This window comes from Phyllostomus hastatus, unplaced genomic scaffold (assembly GCF_019186645.2).
Source record: "Phyllostomus hastatus isolate PE091 unplaced genomic scaffold, TTU_PhHast_1.1 phas_contig_210, whole genome shotgun sequence".
Classification (NCBI taxonomy): Eukaryota; Metazoa; Chordata; class Mammalia; order Chiroptera; family Phyllostomidae; genus Phyllostomus; species Phyllostomus hastatus.
Genome location: NW_025333737.1, coordinates 5,691,595 through 5,711,019, shown reverse-complemented (window position 1 = coordinate 5,711,019; position 19,425 = coordinate 5,691,595). Strand labels below are relative to the sequence as shown.

General features: G+C 40.0%; 1 protein-coding gene and 1 pseudogene across 1 annotated transcript in view; both read right to left on the bottom strand.

Annotated features, from left to right (window-relative positions):
• The window catches only part of ATAD5 (ATPase family AAA domain containing 5), a 49,937-nt gene extending 35,513 nt beyond the window's left edge, over window positions 1-14,424 (bottom strand). The window contains exons 1-3 of the mRNA XM_045837605.1: window positions 13,992-14,424; window positions 8,172-10,072; window positions 5,412-5,520 (exon numbers count right to left, since the gene is read on the bottom strand). Of these exons, the coding sequence (XP_045693561.1) occupies window positions 5,412-5,520; window positions 8,172-10,072; window positions 13,992-14,057 (2,076 nt within the window). The 5' untranslated portion in view covers window positions 14,058-14,424. The remainder of the gene's footprint in view (window positions 1-5,411; window positions 5,521-8,171; window positions 10,073-13,991) is intronic.
• A 2,638-nt stretch (window positions 14,425-17,062) lies between these two features.
• LOC123816835 lies at window positions 17,063-18,985 on the bottom strand (annotated as a pseudogene).
• Between the last annotated feature and the right edge of the window lie 440 nt (window positions 18,986-19,425).

The following is a 19,425-nucleotide window of genomic DNA, read 5'->3' as shown; positions in this document are numbered from 1 at the left end:
TTCCACTGCACGTCACTTCAACCACTCTTAAAAATGTGTTTGCCTCCTTTGGCCTCATTGGCTTCTGCCATGACTACCTGGGAAAAAACCCAACTCAGCATCAATCTAATTCTCCCCTCCCTCTTGCCTAAACTTACACAATCTTACCTGTGCATCCACTACTCAACACTTACCAAGACTGCTAAAAATCAAAAGACACTGCAATCCACATCTCACTAAACTTCTCTGCCAAATTTGACACTGACCACTCCCTCTATGAAATGCTTGCATAACATCAAATTCTGCAACTTGTTCTACCAGTTCAGGCACTCCGCTCATGTTTTCTTCTGTTCAATCCTTAAAGATGGCGGAGTTTCCCCAGGGTTATCTTTGGACAGCTCCTCTTTTCACCAAATACACTTTACCTGCATCATCTCATCCATTTTCAGAGTTTCAGTTACATCAATATGCTAATGATTCCTTCAGTTTTCCCTCTGGTTCAAATCTCTGCTAAGACTAGGACTACAGATCCAACTACTAATTACATCAGGGGTGTCAAACTCATTTTCACCAGGACCACATCAGCCTCCCAACCTCCTGGTTGCCTTCAAAGGGCCAAATGTGATTTTAGGACTGTATAAATGTAACTACTACTTAACAGTGCAGCGAGCCCTCAGCGCTGCTGCCAGGTAGAACAAGGAGCTGGGCCGGATAAAACAAGGTGGAGGGCCGATTTGGCCCCCAGGCCTTGTGTTTGCCACCTGTGTTATAGATGGTTCTACTTGGACATCCCACAGGTACCTAGAATCCAGTTTTTCCAAAACCAAATTCCTCATCTTCCTCCCACACCTAGCTGTCTCCCTATCTCAGTGAAATGCAACACTCAAAAGCCCAAGCCAGAACCCTGGGTATCAGGCTTCACTTCTTCCTCTCTTTCACATTAGGCCCTGTAAGTCTCCTAAATCCTTCTTCCTAAATAACCACCGTCCGCTTTTCACTACTGTCTTTCAAAACACAATCACATCTCAAGTGGATAACTCCAAATGCTTCTTAAATCATCGCCCAGCCTTAAGTCTTGCCTGCTTTAGTTATTTTCCACACTGCGGTGACAGTGATTTTTCTAAAACTCAAATCTGATCATGTTAGTCCCCCTACCTAAAAAGACAACCAAATTCCTTAATAACTCAGACCCTACTTCTCACTCCCTAAAATAAAAATGCTCTCTTGCTTCCCAGGCCTTTACACACACTATTCCCTAGGTTAGAGAACAATTTCTACCCTTTAGGTACCTGTTTATCACCTCTGGGAAATCAGGCATCCCATCTACATGCTTTCAGAGCACTCTGTACTCACTTTATTATAAATCTTATCATATACATTCAACTGCCTGTTTATCTGCCTGAATTCGCTTTAAGACTTTAAGCTCCATAAGAGTCCAGTCGTGGGCATCTTGTTCTGAGCTGACTCCCCAAGACAGAGCATATAGGATTGCATTAAATATTTACTGCATGAAAAAATGAAGCCAGAGCCATTCTGAAAGCTATTCTGTAAATATTTGCTGCAAGAGCTGTTATGAACATGGAGCTGTTAGGAAAACCAGTCTACTCTCATTCTCATAAAATATGAAAAATCTCCCCCTGAAAATGACTAAAATCTTCTCCTAGAGGTAGTCAACAAGCCTGACTAAAGCTTCAAAAAGCAAGGCCATGTGATGAGAGGTTCACTGATAGATAAATAGTGTGAGATAAAATAACTGATCTGAGTAAATTCAGATAAGGGCTCCAATTTGGATACAATAAATTTTGAGATTTGTCTTGCTGGAAACTTTATTAGTGAATCACAATCTTAAGCAGTACATGGCACAAACAAGGTAGGTATTTTTACAATAAAAGTTGAAGTTATCCTTTAGGACTAAAATAGGTAGAATAAAATATATAGGATAAAGTTCACCTCAGAGATATTCAACCTTTAGCTGTGGTATAATCAGCCAGACTCTAGGGTGCTTTCCAATAGGCTAAGAATCATCTTTCGAACTACTTACAGTTGTATGACTCTGGGAAAGTCACTCTCAGAGGCACATATAAATTACATATTTCCTTACCCAATTAACTGCAAGTTCGTTAATATATAAAACAGGCTTAGCCCTGGCTGGTGTGGCTCAGTGGATTGAGCAGCAGCCTGCGAACCAAAGGATCCCTGGTTTGGTTCACAGTCGGGGCACATGCCTGGGTTGCAGGCAATGTTCCCAAGTAGGGGGCACGCAAAAGGCAACCACACATTGATGTTTCTCTTTCTTTCTCCCTCTCTTCCCCTTTCTCTAAAAATAAATAAAATAAAATAAAATAAAATAAAATAAAATAAAATAAAATAAAATAAACCAGGGTTAAATAGTTACTTTATGAGATTAATGATATGAGTACTAAGCATAGTACCTGGAATGTGATAAGCAGTCCAAAAAATAACTGTCAAAAAAAAAAAAAAGAGAAATACGACTTCCGGCCAAGAGGGAGGATAGGTAGACACACCATGCTTCCTCGCACAACCAAGATAGGGACAACAGCAATTTAGAAACAGAATAACAAACAACTGACAGAAAATTGAACTGTATGGAAGTTGAACCACCAAGAAGTTAAAATAGACACGTTCATCCAGACCGGTAGGAGGGGCAGAATTGGGCAGCCGGGTGCAGGTTGTGGCACAGAGAGCAGAGAGCGCTGGGACCGGGAGTGTAAGGCATCCAGGGTTGCAAGACCACAGCGGGTAGACCCTGAGCACGCAAGTGGCAACTGGCAGACCCCAGCAGAGGTGTGGCAACTGGCAGACCCAGCCAGGCGGTGATTGTGAGGCAAGGCACTGAGCACAACCCAGAATCGCAGTACTGGGAAATAGAGCCTTGGGGCACTGATTGAAAATACCTGTGGGGGTTGAGGCGCAGGGAGAGACTTCCAGCCTCACAGGAAAGATTGTTGGAAAGTCCCACAGGGTACACAAGCCCACCCACACGGGAACTGGCACCAGAGGAGCCCAGTTTGCTCAGGGGAAGCGGTGGAAGGGACTGAGGTCTGACAGAGAGCAGAGCAAGCGCCACTGTTCCCTCTCAGACCCCACCTCCACATACAGCGTCACAACCCAGCAGACTGGGTTGCCCGGCCCTGGTGAACACCTAAGGCTCCGCCTCTAAAATGTAACAGGCACGACCAGACCACAGGGGAAAAAAAAGATGGCTCAAGTAGAATTAAAAACCCCAAAACCAGTACTTTTAAGCGACTGAGAGATAGCCAACCTATCATATGCACAGTTCAAAACACTGGTGATCAGGATGCTCACAGAATTGATTGACTTTGGTCATAAATTAGATGAAAAAATGAAGGCTACAATAAGTGAAATGAAGAAAAATGCACAAGGAACCAATAGTGATGGAATGAAAGCTGGGTCTCACATCAATGGAGTGGACCAGAAGGAAGAAAAAAACATACAGTCAGGAAAGAATGAAGAAATAAGAATTCAAAAAAAATGAGGAGAAGCTTAGGAACCTCCAGGACATCTTTAAATGTTCCAACATCCAAATTATAGGGGTACCAGAAGGGGGAGAGGAAAAACAACAAGTGGGAAAGTTATTTGAACAAAAAATAAAGGAGAACTTCCTCAATCTGGCAAGGGAGATAGACTTCCAGGAAGTCCAAGAAGCTCAGAGAGTCCCAAAGAGGTTGGACCCAAGGAGGAACACACCAAGGCACATCATAATTACATTACCCAAGGTAAAAATGAAGGAGAGAATCCTAGAAGCAGCAAGAGATAAGGGGACAGTTACCTACAAAGGAGTTCCCATCAGACTGTCAGCTGATTTCTCAAAAGAGACCTTACAGGCAAGAAGGGGCTGGAAAGAAGTATTCCAAGTCATGAAAGACAAGGACCTACATCCCAGATTGCTCTATCCAGCAAAGCTTTCATTTGGAACAGAAGGGCAGATAAAGCGCTTCTCAGATAAGGTCAAGTTAAAGGAGTTCATCATCACCAAGCCCTTATTTTATGAAATGCTAAAGGGACTTATCTAAGAAAAGAAGATAAAGAAAAAACATGTAAAATAAAATGACAGCAAACTCACAATTATTAACCACCACACCTAAAACAAAAACAAAAACAAGCTAAGCAAACAACTAGAACAGGAACAGAACCACAGAAATGGAGATCACATGGAGGGTTAGTAACAGTGGGAGTGGGAGGAGGAGAGAGGGGGAAAAAGTACAGAGAATAAGTAGCATAGATGGTAGGTAGAAAATAGGGGATAGGCAAGAATAGTAAGGGAAATGTAGAAGCTAAAGAACTTATAACACATGGACATGAACTAAAGGGGAGGAATGTGTGTGGGAAAGGGTGTGCAGGGTGGAGGGGAATGAAGGGGGTAACGAGACAACTGTAATAGCATAATCAATAAAATATAGTAAAAAAAAGAGAAATACCAATTTTCTGTAGCAGTAGTATTCACCCAAGGATTATACCAGAATCACCTTGGTAGCTTCTTTAAAAATACGCATACCTATACCTACTCACCCTGGAGAGAATCCAATTCTCTATTCAGACAAGCAGCTTATTTTGCAAAAGCAGCTAAACTATTCTTATATATTATCCCACCACTCCCTTTAGAGCAGTGGTTTTTGCCTGAGGGTGATTCTTCTTCCCTTCCAGGGAATATTTGGCAACATCTGGAGACATTCTTAAGTCATAAATAGGAAAGCTGGGATGCTACTGGCATCTTATGGGTAAAGACCAGGGTTACTGCTAAACATCCTATAATGCACAGGATTATCCTCCTCAACAAAGAATTAGCCAGCCCAAAATGTCAATATTACCGTGCTTGAGAGACCCTGCTTTTTAGCCTCTAATTTACAGAAATAAACCAAACATTCAATCATGACCTAAAAGTAGCCTTAGGGAAAGTAATTGGAATGTAACTCTTACCAACAAAATTCAGAAAAAGTAAATTAGACTCTATCCTTATCAATTGCTTTCAGTTCACAATAAGATATCTCTTTTTTAAAGATTTTATTTATTTTGGAGGGGGAGGGAGGGAGATAGAAAAGGAGAGAAACATCAATTGCTTGCCTCTCCCACGCCCCCAGCTCAGGACCTGGTCCGCAACCCAGGCATGTGCCCTGACAGGGAATCGAACCAGAGACCTTTAGGTTTGAGGGAGGATGCCCAACCCACTGAGCCACACCAGTTAGGGCTCACAATGATATCCTGATGTCTTAATAAATTAACTAGAGGAACAGAATAATAACAAAAAATAATATAGAGTTGTAGTTAACATATAACCAATCTATAACATATGTGAATCTTCTTATAGTATATTACTTCCAATAGAAGTAGTTGTTGTTATTGTTAAGAAAATAGAATATCACTTACAGGACTCCTTAATATTTAAAAAGTACCTTTTTAGTTTGAGAGGTAAAATCTCCATCAGTTGCTTCAGATTTCTTGGTTCTTTTCTTAGATTTCTTCTTAGATTTTTGGGGACTACTAATTCTGGTAAATTTCATTCTGGAAAAAAAATAGATATTCAGAAACAGTTTCATGATTATAATGTGTAACAATTTCAATCAAATACAGAAAGGAACCAACTACAGCTCCAATGTCTGGACAGCTCTAAAACAGAAAAAACAAAACAAAACACCCCATTAGTTTCAAATTACTAATTCAAAAGTAAGCGAAATTCAAAATTAAACTTGTGACTTCCGGCCAAGATGGAGGTATAAGTAGTCGCACTGTGCCTCCTCACACAACCAAAACTAAGGACAACAAGAATTTAGAAACAAAAAAACAACCAGAACTGAGAGAAATGGACTGAATGAAAGTCTGACTACCATACATCCAGACCGGTAAGGAGGAGCGGAGTCAGAGGCCTACTGAGAGGGGTCGAGGGGTCCCGGCAGGAAAAAGCGGTGGCTGGTAGACGCAGGCGCGCAGGGTGCAGACAGCAGTTGGCGGACCCCAGAAACTCGGGGCAGCTGACCAGCCGGTGGCAGACCCTGGGCGTGGGAGGCAACAAACAGATCCAGTGAGGCGCGCAAGGCAGCTGGCTGTCCGCAGCCACACATTCTTGAGCAGACAAACTAAGCGAAAACCGGCAGCAACATAGACCACGCAACCCAGGGACCCAGGCCAGGAAACAAAGCCTGAAGGCACCGATTGGAAACACCTGTGGGAGTTGAGGCTGGGCGATTCTCTCAGCCTCACAGGAGGCTCTTGGGGAGACCCTCAGAGTCCGAGAAAGTACACAAGCCCACCCACCCGGAAGCCAGCACCAGAAGGGCCCAATTTGCTTGTGGGAAGCGGCAAAGGGGACTGAAATCCTAGAGAAAGCGGAGCAGGCATCATTGTTCCCTCTCAGACCCTGCCCCCACATACAACATCACACCGCAGCGACTGAAATGCCCCGTATTGGTGAACGCCTAAGGCTCCGCCCCTCATACGTAACAGGTACCAACCAAAGAAAAAAAATAAAAATTAAATTAAAAAGATGGCTCAAACAGAATTAAAAGCTCCAGAGTCAGTTTTTTTAAGTGACCCAGAGATAGCCAACCTATCATATGCACAGTTCAAAACACTGGTGATAAGGATGCTCACAGAATTGGTTGACTTTGGTCATAAATTAGATGAACAAATGAAGGCTACAATAAGAGAAATGAAGGAGAATGCACAGGGAACCAGTAGTGATGGAAAGAAAACTGGGTTTCAAATCAATGGAAGGGACCAGAAGAAAGAAAGGAACAACCAAACAGAAAAGAATGAAGAAACAAGAGTTCAAAAAAATGAGAAGCTTAGGAACCTCCAGGACATCTTTAAACGTTCCAACATCCGAATTATAGGGGTACCAGAAGGGGGAGAGGAAAAACAACAAGTGGGAAAGTTATTTGAACAAAAAATAAAGGAGAACTTCCTCAATCTGGCAAGGGAAATAGACTTCCAGGAAGTCCAAGAAGCTCAGAGAGTCCCAAAGAGGTTGGACCCAAGGAGGAACACACCAAGGCACATCATAATTACATTACCCAAGGTAAAAATGAAGGAGAGAATCCTAGAAGCAGCAAGAGATAAGGGGACAGTTACCTACAAAGGAGTTCCCATCAGACTGTCAGCTGATTTCTCAAAAGAGACCTTACAGGCAAGAAGGGGCTGGAAAGAAGTATTCCAAGTCATGAAAGACAAGGACCTACATCCCAGATTGCTCTATCCAGCAAAGCTTTCATTTGGAACAGAAGGGCAGATAAAATGCCTCTCAGATAAGGTCAAGTTAAAGGAGTTCATCATCATCAAGCCCTTATTATGTGAAATGTTAAAGGGATTTACCTAAGAAAAAGAAGATAAAAAATATGAACAGTAAAAAAAGACATCAAACTCACAGTTAGTAACAACCATACCTAAAACAAAAGCAAACTAAGCAAACAACTAGAACAGGAACAAAATCACAGAAATGGAGATCACATGGAGGGTTAGTAACAGGGAAGTGGGAGGAGGAGAGAGGGGGAAAAGATATAGAGAATAAGTAGCATAGACAATAGATAGAAAATAGACAGGAAGAGGACAAGAATAGTATGGGAAATGTAGAAGCTAAAGAACTTATGACACATGGACATGAACTAAAGGGGGGGAATGTGGGTGGGAGGGGGTGGGCAGGATAGAGGGGAGTAAAGGGGGAAAATGGGACAACTGTCATAGCATAACCAATAAAATATATTTAAAAAACAAAATTAAACTTGTAATATAAATTACTTATTTTAGAAATCATAAGCTTTACAGAAAATTAGCCCCTAAGATCACTTATATTAGCCAGAATCAATATGCAAATAAAGACCTCACAGTACATGGCCCAGTTTACCCAAGAAATAAAAATCTATGATAATTTTTAATGTCATTTGTTAAATGCACAGAATTCATATTTCATGAATATTTCATCTAGCAAATGTTATGAGTTTAGAACTCATCTAAAATATATCTAGAATTCTTCTGAAATCATGACTAACTTTATTAAATGTGGAAAATTAACATCTCTGAATCCCTGTTTTTTTTTCTTATAAAGCAGTTATGTTATAGAAAAAAATAATACTCTCTAATGCGTAAAGTATTTTCCTCCCCAGCTAACAGTATATGTAGAATACTTAAAACTTTAGAACAAAAACTAAACTTTACCTTACCTAATAGGACTCTCTGAATCAGAGGCTACTGTTATTAATTCTGCTGTATACAAGCTATGCTTTTCTGTGAAGTTGGCTGCTTTTGGAGTGGAAGCTTTTACTGGACTGTCTTGTGCATCTCCAGAATCTGTATCTCTGATGATTATTGTAGTAGGTGTCCTACTACCACTTGCAGATCTTCTGGTTGACCTGGGTGTAGAAACATTTAGCAAGCAGTCTTCAGTTTCAGCTGTAGAATGTATAACCTTATCCTTAACTGGTGTGCTAGTTTTTCTTGAAGACTTACTGTTACGAAGAGAAAAAATCTTTAGAGGGTCATCATTTGTTGTATCTTCACAGACAAGACTTTCACTATTAAATAAAGGGCTGTTTTTGAAAACTTCTCTTTTCTTTTGTCTTAAACTCATTCTAAGCCTATTTTTATTTTGTTTATCTTTAAAGGAAAAAGTTGTTTCTTTCTTTTGAGTATTTCCCTCTCTATTTTCACCCAAAGTAACACCGGTATCCAACACTTTCTTATTCTTTTTCTTCATCTTTTTACATCTCTCCTTAGGAAAACTTCCTTTATTAGTGTGTGACTGTGAATTGCCATTATTTGAAACCACTTGGATACTGGGATTTTCCATGATTTTTTTTGAATTATTGTCTCTTCCTTCCTCATTTGAAGATTTTTCAGTGAGCTCTTTCTGCTTATCAGACTTTCTGGCTCCATTTTTAAGTGCATCTGATGCTGGCTGCCTAAATGCTTTCATAAATTGTTGTCTTTCTTCTAGAGTACATTTTGATTTCACAGCTTCAGAACTTCCAGCTTCCAGTACTGCCAATTCTAGTTCTTCTTCCTGTATTACGACATTAGATTTTCTTTTCTGAATTGTCTGTTCATTCTCAGGATCAGACAGACTATTTTCCATTTCCAACTGCTTTTGTTTCAAGAAAATTGAGGGTATTTTCCCTATCTTTTTGGGGGGAATGGGGTGAACTTGTGCAAGAACAGTAACTGTTTTAAAGCGTACTTGTTGGGAGACTTCACAGATTTCTGTATCACTTATATAGCCACTCCTGACTCTATCATCAACAGTTTTGCAAGGAATACAAATTGACATTGTAGAATCTGGTATCTGTTCCACTTTATTTTCCTTGTGACTTTTTAAAAATTCCTCATACGAGACAGTTATTGTACTCCCGGTTAACTGGGTTGTTTCAGTTATATTATTTGCAGTACTCTCAATTTCATTAATTAGGGAAGGCATTATTTGTTTATTATCTTTACCATCTTTATCAAGGAGATTTAGTTCTTCTGCCAAGGATAAACTTTCAGATAAGTCTATTACCTCTCGGAGCTTCCTTTTCCTCAATTTTTTACAACCATTTTCTGTGGTCCCTTGTTTGGGATTTACTTTCTTAGAATTTTTTTTGGAGGTCATAGTGCTTGGCTGGTTTCTGATATCTTGAATACTTTCTGCATGTATTTCTACATGTTTCTTGTAGAGTGAAACAGAAGTACTACTTTCCACAAAATCATGATTTAAACTACAGTCTTCTTTGCTATCATCACTACTAATTTCAATTGGAGACTCATTTTCAGTTTTAATGTTATTTAGTTGATGAGATAAATTAACTCTCTTTCTTCTGTTCTTAAACTCTGCATTTGAGAACATTTCCAAAGGTATTTTACAGTCCTTGCCAACGTCAGCAGGCAATGGTGCAGATGGCTTTATTTTGTACTCTTTTGCTGATTGAGCCTTCTCATTTGCAGGTAAAGTCTTTCTAAAATAATCCAGAATATTACTGGATTTTGGTTGAGAGAAAACCCTGTCTTCAGTCTTCCCTATTGGTGATAAATATCTTGTAATTGTTTCACAGGAAGATCTGTCATCATCTTTCCTTCGCTTTTTGCATGCCTATCAATTAAAAAAAAGGTTTATTTCAAGCAAAATAATACAAAACATACATTTTAAACGTGGATCTAGTATTTTACATAATTAGATAAAAGAGGAAGGCTCCCTAAGGTGACAAATATGATCTATCAGAAAGAAAAAGAGCTTCAAAGTTAAACCTAATTCAAATCAGAACATCGCATCAAGTAATGCCTTTACTATATATATGTATATATAATATTTCGATAAAGTTTTGCCCTGACTGGTGTGGCTCAGTTGGTTGAGAATTAGTCTGCAAAGCAGAAGGTCACAGGTTCAATTCCCAGCCAGGGCATATGCCTAGGTTGTAGATTTGGTCCCAGAGGGGGCATATGCTAGAGGCAGCCAGTTGATGTTTCTCTCACACACAGATGTTCCTCTCCCTCTTCTCCTCCCTCACCTCCCCTCTCTCTAAAAATAAACAAACAATTATCTTTTTTAGAAAGTTTCAAGGCCACTATATTTAGGTATAAATGTGTTAATTTCTGTTAACCTCTGTTCATTCTATAACCTTTGAACAGTACCATCCATCTCACAGAATTTGCAGTGAACATGCTACATAAAAATATGTGAAGTCAGATACATGGTAGGAACTCTACAAATATTAATTGTTCTGTTTTTACTTTTTTAGTTAAAAATAAACAAAATGTCTATTTCTAAGAAACAGGTATACAGTGAATAAACCTAGGATCCCAAAATTTACTTATCAAGTAAAAATTATGATGAAGGACATTAACCATGAACAAAACTTTCCAGTGCTTTAATTTGATATTAAAACAGTTACTGCCTGCTTCATAACATCAAGATGACTATAATGCTAAAAAGTTATATTTTTGTTGGTCATAAATTAGTAACTTACATAATAGAAAAAGCTTATTGGTTACAAAAAGCTCTATCAGTCTTTTCCTTGATTTTAACTTCCCTCAGTTCATTTGTTAGAATAAATTTGCCAGAATAACTAGGAAATTATTTAAAAGATAAATAATGAATGGGGACATTCAATGCCTATTAAATTAAAAAACATTGCAAAGCTATCATGATTAAAAGTATAGTACTAATGCACAAAGGCAAACCACTTAATGAAATGGATTAGAAAACCAGAAAAAGACTTAAGTGTATATTTAAGAACTTCGTATATGATAACAGTAGCATTCAGGTTAGTGGGCAAAGTAGTAAATGGTATTGGGACAAATTCTCACCATTTGGATAAATCAAATCATGAGATGAAATAAATTATAGACAAATTAAAATTTTATGTGAAGATTAAATGGTAAATGTATTAGAAGAAAATGCTAACAGATTGTATTATTATTACCCTGAGATGGTATCAGTGGCACAATATCCGACTCCAGAATCAGGCAGATCTAAGTTCAAGTGCTGGCTCTGGCATCTACTAGTGCGGGACCTTAAGCAAATTATTTTTAACTTTTTAAATTAACTTAAATTACTTTTAATTAATTTTAACCTTCTCTCATCTATAGAATATAGTTTATTAGTACCTCATCACAGGGTTGATATTAAGTAAAATAATGTATATAAGGCCCTTATCCTTAAAATACTAAACAGTATCATTATTATGAAATAGAAGCAGGGTGCCAAAAGCAGAAGCTGTAATAAAAAGATTGATTAGCCCTGGCTTGTGTAGCCCAGTAGATTGAGTGCAGGCCTGTGAACCAAAGGGATGCTGGTTTAATTCCCAGTCAGGGCACTTGCCTGGGTTGCAGGCCAGGTTCCCAGTAGGCGATGCATGAGAGGCAACCATGCATTGATGTTTCCCTCTCTTTCTCCCTCCCTTCCCTTCTTTCTAAAAATAAATAAATAAATCTTTTAAAAAGATTGGTTAAACTGACCACACAAAAATCAAAAATCAGTGGTACTTTTGGTAATTCAAGTACCAAAAGTCCTTCTTCACACCTGAAACAAGCTGAGCAACTACCTAGGTTTAACAATTATGAGCATAACAACAGTTACTGACTAGACAAGTTACTTGATTCTAAAAAATAAGAAAGTACAGCATAGGGAATATAGTCAATAACAGTGTAATAACTATGTACAGTATCAGGTAGGTATGGAAATATCAAGGGTATCACTTCGTAAAGTATACTATTGTCTAACTACTATGCTGTATACTTGAAACTAATATGAAATAATTAAATGTAAACTATAACTGAAAAATAAAACTTACAAAATAAAAATAAAATATAGAAAAGAGCCCCAGTTATGCCCTGGCCAGGTGGATCAACTGGTTGAAGCTTTTGCCCAGACACCAAAAAGCTGTGGGTTGGATTCTAGGTCAGGGCACCTACCTAGGTTGCAGGTTGGATACCTGGTTTGGGGCGTGTATGGGAGGCAACCGATTGATGTTTCTCATCTCTCACATCGATGTCTTTCTCTCTCTCTTTCTCCCTTCCTCTCTCTCTAAAATCAATAAAACATATATCCTCAGCTGAGGGGTTTATTTTTTTAATTTTTCTTAAAAGAAAGAGCCCCAGTTAAATAAAGAACATACATCTTGGCCCACTTCAAGGACACTGGTATGCATATTTCATTTACAATGCTCACTTGAGATGAAAAGGTTTAAAAATGCTCTGGCAGGGTGGCTTAGCATCCATCGGAAAAACCAAGGCTGTAAGTTGGATCTCCAGTCAGGGCACATACAAGAAGCAACCAATGAATACATGAATGGGTGAAATAACAAACTGCTGTCTCTGTCTCTCTCTCCCTCTCTCTCCCTCTCTCTACCCGCCACCTCTCTCTTTAAAATCAATCAATATTTTTTAAAAAAGGAAGAAATGAATATCAGTATTAGTTTCTTTCCCATTATACTGTCCTCCACTGTACTGTTACTAAACAATATTTCATAAAAATTTTGTCCTGTTTGAAATATATATCTCATATGTATTTATGTAGTAATTTACTAATTTTTTTAATGAGTCACCCATGCAATTAATACTTATTAATCATCTACAATGTTTCAGGTCTTTGACCTAGCACAGTCAAGCTGGTCTGATGGTTGTGGGTTATTGTTACGCTGATCTAGCAAAGTCATGGGCTCATACCACTTCATAACTCCCCTATGCTCTAGAAAAAGAATACTTATTGTACATTAAAAAATGTGAAAATCTAAGACCTTGTGTGCTAATATTAAAACATAATTACTTTTAATTATTGAAAAACATTACCACTGTAGTTAGAAGAAACCAATGCTGAATATTTTTGTAAATGGATTAAACCTCTTGGATTGTGAATCATTGTGTTTTAAATGAAAAAAGAAAGAAGCTCAAAAATATAGCGACAGTCTACTCTAAGGTGCTACTTCACTACTTCAAGACATTAGAATCTCTTTTCAAGGACAGCTTAGTGTATTTCACTGAAATTTAGTGCATTTCACTGATGATACACAAGAGAATAACAGTATGTCATGAGAGGACTCCTGCCTGCTCTATATTAGGCCCTAAAGCCACGAATTTTTTAAGTACCTTGTTTAATTCCTGCAGTGACATTCTTAGTGGCATTCCTAGCAGATAGATGGATGAACTAATTGAACTTAAAGATCCTTTTCGACGCTGAAGTTCTATAATACCTTATTACAAACTGAGACTTAACCCTGGGATGCTCCATGACATTTCACAAGTGCAAAACATCAAATTCCGCCAACATTTCAGGTTCTAGGAACTGGTCGAGTTATTCTTAAGTCCTAATTTACCTGGTCCTGCAGACATCTCACAACACCAGTGTTCGTCAAGAACTACCATGACTTGAAGAAATGACACACTCCAGCTATTGTTCCACACAATGTCACAACTGTGGGGCCTCACCATGTCCCTCCTTTCCCCCCAAGGACCCAAAGTCGTGATCACCTTTAACCCACCCCGAACAGAGGGAGGGAGATGCTCAAGCTCACCTCAATCTCGTAGTCCTTCACCGCAGTGGGAGCAGCTGCCGCCGCCATGGCCAGGACCCCCACCATGCTCCCTGCTTCCCGGAATCCCGGCTCCTAGGACCTTGTACGGCCCAGGTTGGCATGCCTGGAGGCCATGGAGGCGGCTGGCCCCCGTAAGAACTAGGAGCTGGAATGCCGGGTCCGTCTTGGACTCCCCGCCACCCACCCGCCCAGAACGGTCGCAGTGGCTGGGCCCGGCTCAGCCGAGTCGAACGCGGGAAGAGACGGTGAAAAAAGGCGGGCAACCAGGACCCTAGGTCGCGGTCAGTAAGCCGAGAGGTTCCCCAGGGCCAGGCACTTTAGGCTTGACGTTCGGGACTGGGACCCCAGCGGGGACAGCAAGCCGAACGCAAATCGGACCGGCTGGCTTCGGAGGGACTTCTTGTCAATTGGGTTTTCGCGCCCTCCGGAGCGGAGGGGGCGGAGCTTAGGATTGTTTCAGGAGGTTGCTCGGACGGTGAGACAAGAGGGCCAAACTAAGTCTTTGGCGAACCAGCGGGAGGTGAAATTCTCCTACCGTAGAATTTAAAACTGGCGGGGACTTTGATTCCCCGATTCGAAATTCTCAAGCCTAAATCACGGATGAGGACCTAATTTGACTAACGCCTGTTAGTGTCAGAATTAAAACCCTAGACTATTGACGCCCCAGGCTGGCCTCTATTTAAAAGTAGAAGTTTGAACAATACAAAACGAAATAACAGTTGATTATAATTTCTCCCATACGGAATAAAATATTATTTTGGCAGGGCTCCTAGTTGAAAATACGCCCATTCGGCGCCCGACAGTTATACTTTTTAAGTATTTCTTCCTGTGGATTTCGTCCTCGCAAGCAGCATCGACTCAGCTGTTTTTGCCCGTTTTCTTGTCGCAGAGTACCAGTAGCGTACTGGTTTGTAGTGATGGTAATCCCATACTTCACTTCATTGTTTTCACGGATTTTCAAAACTTTTATCTTTTTTTTTTACATCAAAGTTTCGGTTACATAAATATGAAGTATGTTTATTTTTTCTGCATAGTTTTAACTGCAGTTTGTAAGGAATGAAACAAGACAGGTAAAAGGACATATCAAATAATAACAAGAAGCCACCTTGGTAGTTCGGGTAGTGCAAACTGATATTGACAATTTTGTTCATCTTGACGATATTTGATATTGTCTTAACAACATAAAGGGTACACATTTCTACGTTGAAATTCGGGTAATTACTTTTTCTTTGAAAAGAATTAGCCCTGAATATATTTTTTCAGGAAGGGAGATTGCATTAAGTATTCACTGTTGTTGTTTTTGCATGGTGTTGGGTTTTTTTTTAAATAACTCACCTAGTGTAAAAACACTGCCCAAGGAGAAGGATGAAGAAGAGAAGTAAGAGAGGGAAGTGTAAGGAGAAGGAGGTAGAAGGTGTAAGGAGGAATAGAAGGAGGAGAAATAAATGAAAAAATTACAAAGAAAGCTGACAGTGTCCTTGTTGCTCACACCCAAACTTAGTCTTTTCCTCTTCGCCCCAGTGGTAACCACCAATATTACCTCTTAGGTGGATAGCATTGCAGCCCTTTTTATACTTTTACATACATATTTGCATGCATAAAAAACTTTGCTTTTGTTTTTATTGACAAAAAGCAATATTGTAAATGTCACTTAGCAATTTGCTTTTTTCACTCATCATTTATTTCAAGAGTTATATGTAGATCTGATTAGTTCCCTTTCATTTCTGAACATTCCATCCAGTTATGCACAACACCTTATTTATTCATTTCCTCAGTGATGAACGTTTAGATTGTCTCTAATTTTCTGTTGTTCAGTGAGTTAATGAGCATTCTTATCTCCTTGAACACATGGAAGTTTTCTCTAGGTTCCACACCTAGAAGTGGGGTTACTGGATTATGGGGTATGTCTCCAGCATTTTTATTCTTCTAAATCACTAAGTATTTAAACTACATTGCATTATTAGTCATTTGTACTGAGTTGATTCTTAGACATGCTAATATTTCATGCCTCCCTTACTTAGGAGCTCATGGCATTTATAAATTTTAAATTAAATGAGCTCTCACATTTGTATAGCAATTTAGCATTTACAGTGTGCCTATGCTCTTTATTATCTTTCTCATCTGGCTAACCCTTACTTTTTAAAATTATTAACTTTTATATTTATCAAAGCAATGCCTGTATTTGGTAAAAAATGTCAGAAGATTATGAAACAATATCAAAACACAGATGATTTCAATTTCATATCCCAGTTCTATTTCCCAGAGCAGCTACTTTGAAAACTCTTCTAGCACTGTAAACACCCCCTGATTTTTATTTTTTAATCCTTAGTGGAAGATATGTTTATTGATTTTAGAGAGAGAAAGAGAGAAACTTCTATGTGAGAGAGAAACATCCATCGGTTGCCTCCCCTACTCACCCCAACTGGGGTTAAACCTGCTACCTAGGTATGTGCCCTGACCAGGAATCCAACCCAACCCACAACCTTTTGGTGTATGCAATTTTGGGGGATGACACTCCAACCAACTGAACCACCCAGCCAGGGCCTGATTTATTTTTTAAGGATTTTATTTACTTATTTATTTTTAGAGAGAGGGGAAGGCAGGGAAAAAGAGAGGGAAAGAATGTGAGAGCACACCAATGTGTGCTTGCTTCTCACATGCCCCCTACTGGGGACCTAATCTGACCTGCCACCCAGGCATGTGCCCTGCCTGGGAATCGAACCAGTGACCCTATGGTTCGCAGGATGGCACTCAATCCACTGAACTACACCAGCCAGAACCTGGTTTAAATATTACCATAATCTGCTTCTAGAACTATTTATTTGTGGGGAGGAAAACCTTTTAATTTTATTAGATTTAAAAAACACAAATAAACCCAGTAGGAACTAAGGGGAAGGCTGGTGAAACAAACAAACAAACAAACAAACAAACAAAGTCTGGGCAAAGATTAGAGATAACAAAGGGAGAAACAGGGAGTGGGGGGAGGGTGGAGTTTGCGGGAAGGGGAGACATTGACAGCCCAAGTCAGGCAAGAAAGAGATTTCTCAGGATTAGACATCTCTTCCCTTGATGATGATTTTCTGGTGCAAGGCCTGAGACCCTGAGCCAGGGAGGGGCTCAGGAAGGAGTGGTGGGTTGGGGCCCAGGGCCAAGGCAGTGGGTGGCAGGCTGTGGACAGTAATGTGCTTCTTTTGGGCCTCAGAAATGATCTTAAAGGCTGACATAGTGCTATAGTAGGTATGTCTGTAACAGGATCCAGGTATAGGGCTGGGCAATGGGTCACTGGGCAGATCCCCCAAACGGGGGCCTTTGGGGGCTGCTCTTGGGGAAACCGTTGCTCAAATGTGTCATCATCAGTAAAAGTGAAGATATGTGAGCAGTGAGCACGAGGAGACAGGTCATGTCCCAACACAGGAGTCAATGCAGAAGCCGTGGGAGCAGGATCAAATCCTTCCATATCAATATTCTCTTCTTCAGGGTCTGGTTCCCAACCAGCAGCACTGTCAATGAGTGCAGGTAATTAAGGGCCCAGGACACTTTTGCTTCTTGTGAATCTGCTTCTATTTGTCAGCCCAAAGTTGCTTATATGTCTCCAGTGAAAGTAAGTTGAGTTCCTCTGTGATCTTGGCCTCCCTGAGCAGCAACCCCTGGATGGGTGGCCTGTCACAGTAGGGCCTTTTTTGCTACTTGACTAGCCCTGACTCTCCTGTACCTGCAGGAATGTTTGTTGTGTGTGTTCACCTGTAGACTGATGCATGAAATTCTGACTGTTGGAGCCATCATCCTGTGTTCTAATGGTAGCAGTGTCTTCTCTTCTCAGGCCTCCTGAGAGCTACCAGCTGGGTGCTGACCTTTCCCGGCCTCAAGCTCTCGAGAGCCTCCTTGTGGGCTTTGATGACTACTTGGTGCTTCTTTCTTGGCTCTTCTGCTTCTCCATCCCCGGATGGTTCATCCTCTTGGTTGATGTCAAGGTCAGAGTCCACTTCATCCTCTGTGTCTGAATGGTCCCTCTGATACTCATCATCTCCCAATTCCTCTGTGGAACTCTTGCAAGTTGTCTGGTTGAAATTTTCTTCCTTCCCTGCCTCCAGAAACCCAGAAAGCCTGTTCCCTGCAGCCTAGGGTAGGAGGGTGCAAATTCATACCTTCTACCTTCTACTGAGACTGTCACTACCAGCAGCCCCTCTCATACACAATCAATTCCTCTATTTCTTGATTTAACAACTAAAGAAAGTAATGATGATCTATTATAGTGGTTAAGGATTTAAGTCTCTCATAACACCACCCTGTATACTTTCTCTCTTCCCTCCTTCCCAATATAGTTATAAAGATTTGAACACTTACATGCAAATGTTCATAACAGCTTTTACTTGTAATAGTAAAAAACTGGGAATGACCCATCAACAAGTAAATGAATAAACACATTGTGATACATCCATACCATGGACTACAACTCAACACTAAAAAGAAAAGAACTATTAATATATAAAACAACATGGATGAATCTCCAAACCATTATGCTGAGTAAATGAAGCCAGATGAAAAGAGAGTACATTCTGTATGACTCCATTTACTTAAAATTTGAGAAAATGCAAATTAATCCCTAATGACACAAGGCAGATTAGCCATTGCCTAGGTTTAGAGGTTGAAGGAGGGATGAACTCCAAAGGAATAGATCACATGGAAACTTTGGGGAGTGATGGAAATCTTTGTTATCTTGGTTGTGATGATGGTTCCATAGGTATCTGCTCATGAAAATGTTCGTCAAATTGTATACAATATATATGTGCATTTTATTACAAGTCAGTTATATCCACAAAGCTGTTTTAAAAATTGTTAAAGCTGACTGAGAGTTTTTAGCATGGCTGGGACTCATCAGTAGGCCCCACTGTAGTCTGATCAATAGATGAGCTGGCATTTTCAGTGGGGAACTTCTCCATGTTAATAGGTGGAGGTCTTTTCTCTGGGACCATTCGGTTTCTCCTCCAATCTCTTTGGAGCAGGGGTGCTTATATTTCATGCAGTTCAGTGGAAGCAATGGGGAGGGGCCACCTAAATGCATGGAATAAGGCAATGGATATGGAATATCTAACTCAGATTTTAATCTTTTTTTCAGTCCCATACCTCACTGTTTTGTGTTGTGCCATCTCCATCCATCCAGTCATCTATTCCATAAATACTATTGAGTGGCTGCTATGTGTCAGCTCTGAATAAAGCAGCTGTAAACAAAACAGACAAAAGTTCCTCCTATCCTCTTAGAGTTTACAGTGGTAGTCCCCCCACCCCAATCCATGGTTTCATTCTCTGGGGTTTCAGTTACCCGCAATCAACCACAGGTGGAAAATCCCAAAAGTAAATAATTCATACACTTTAAATTGCATACAGTTCTGAGTAGTGTGAAGAAAACTTCTGC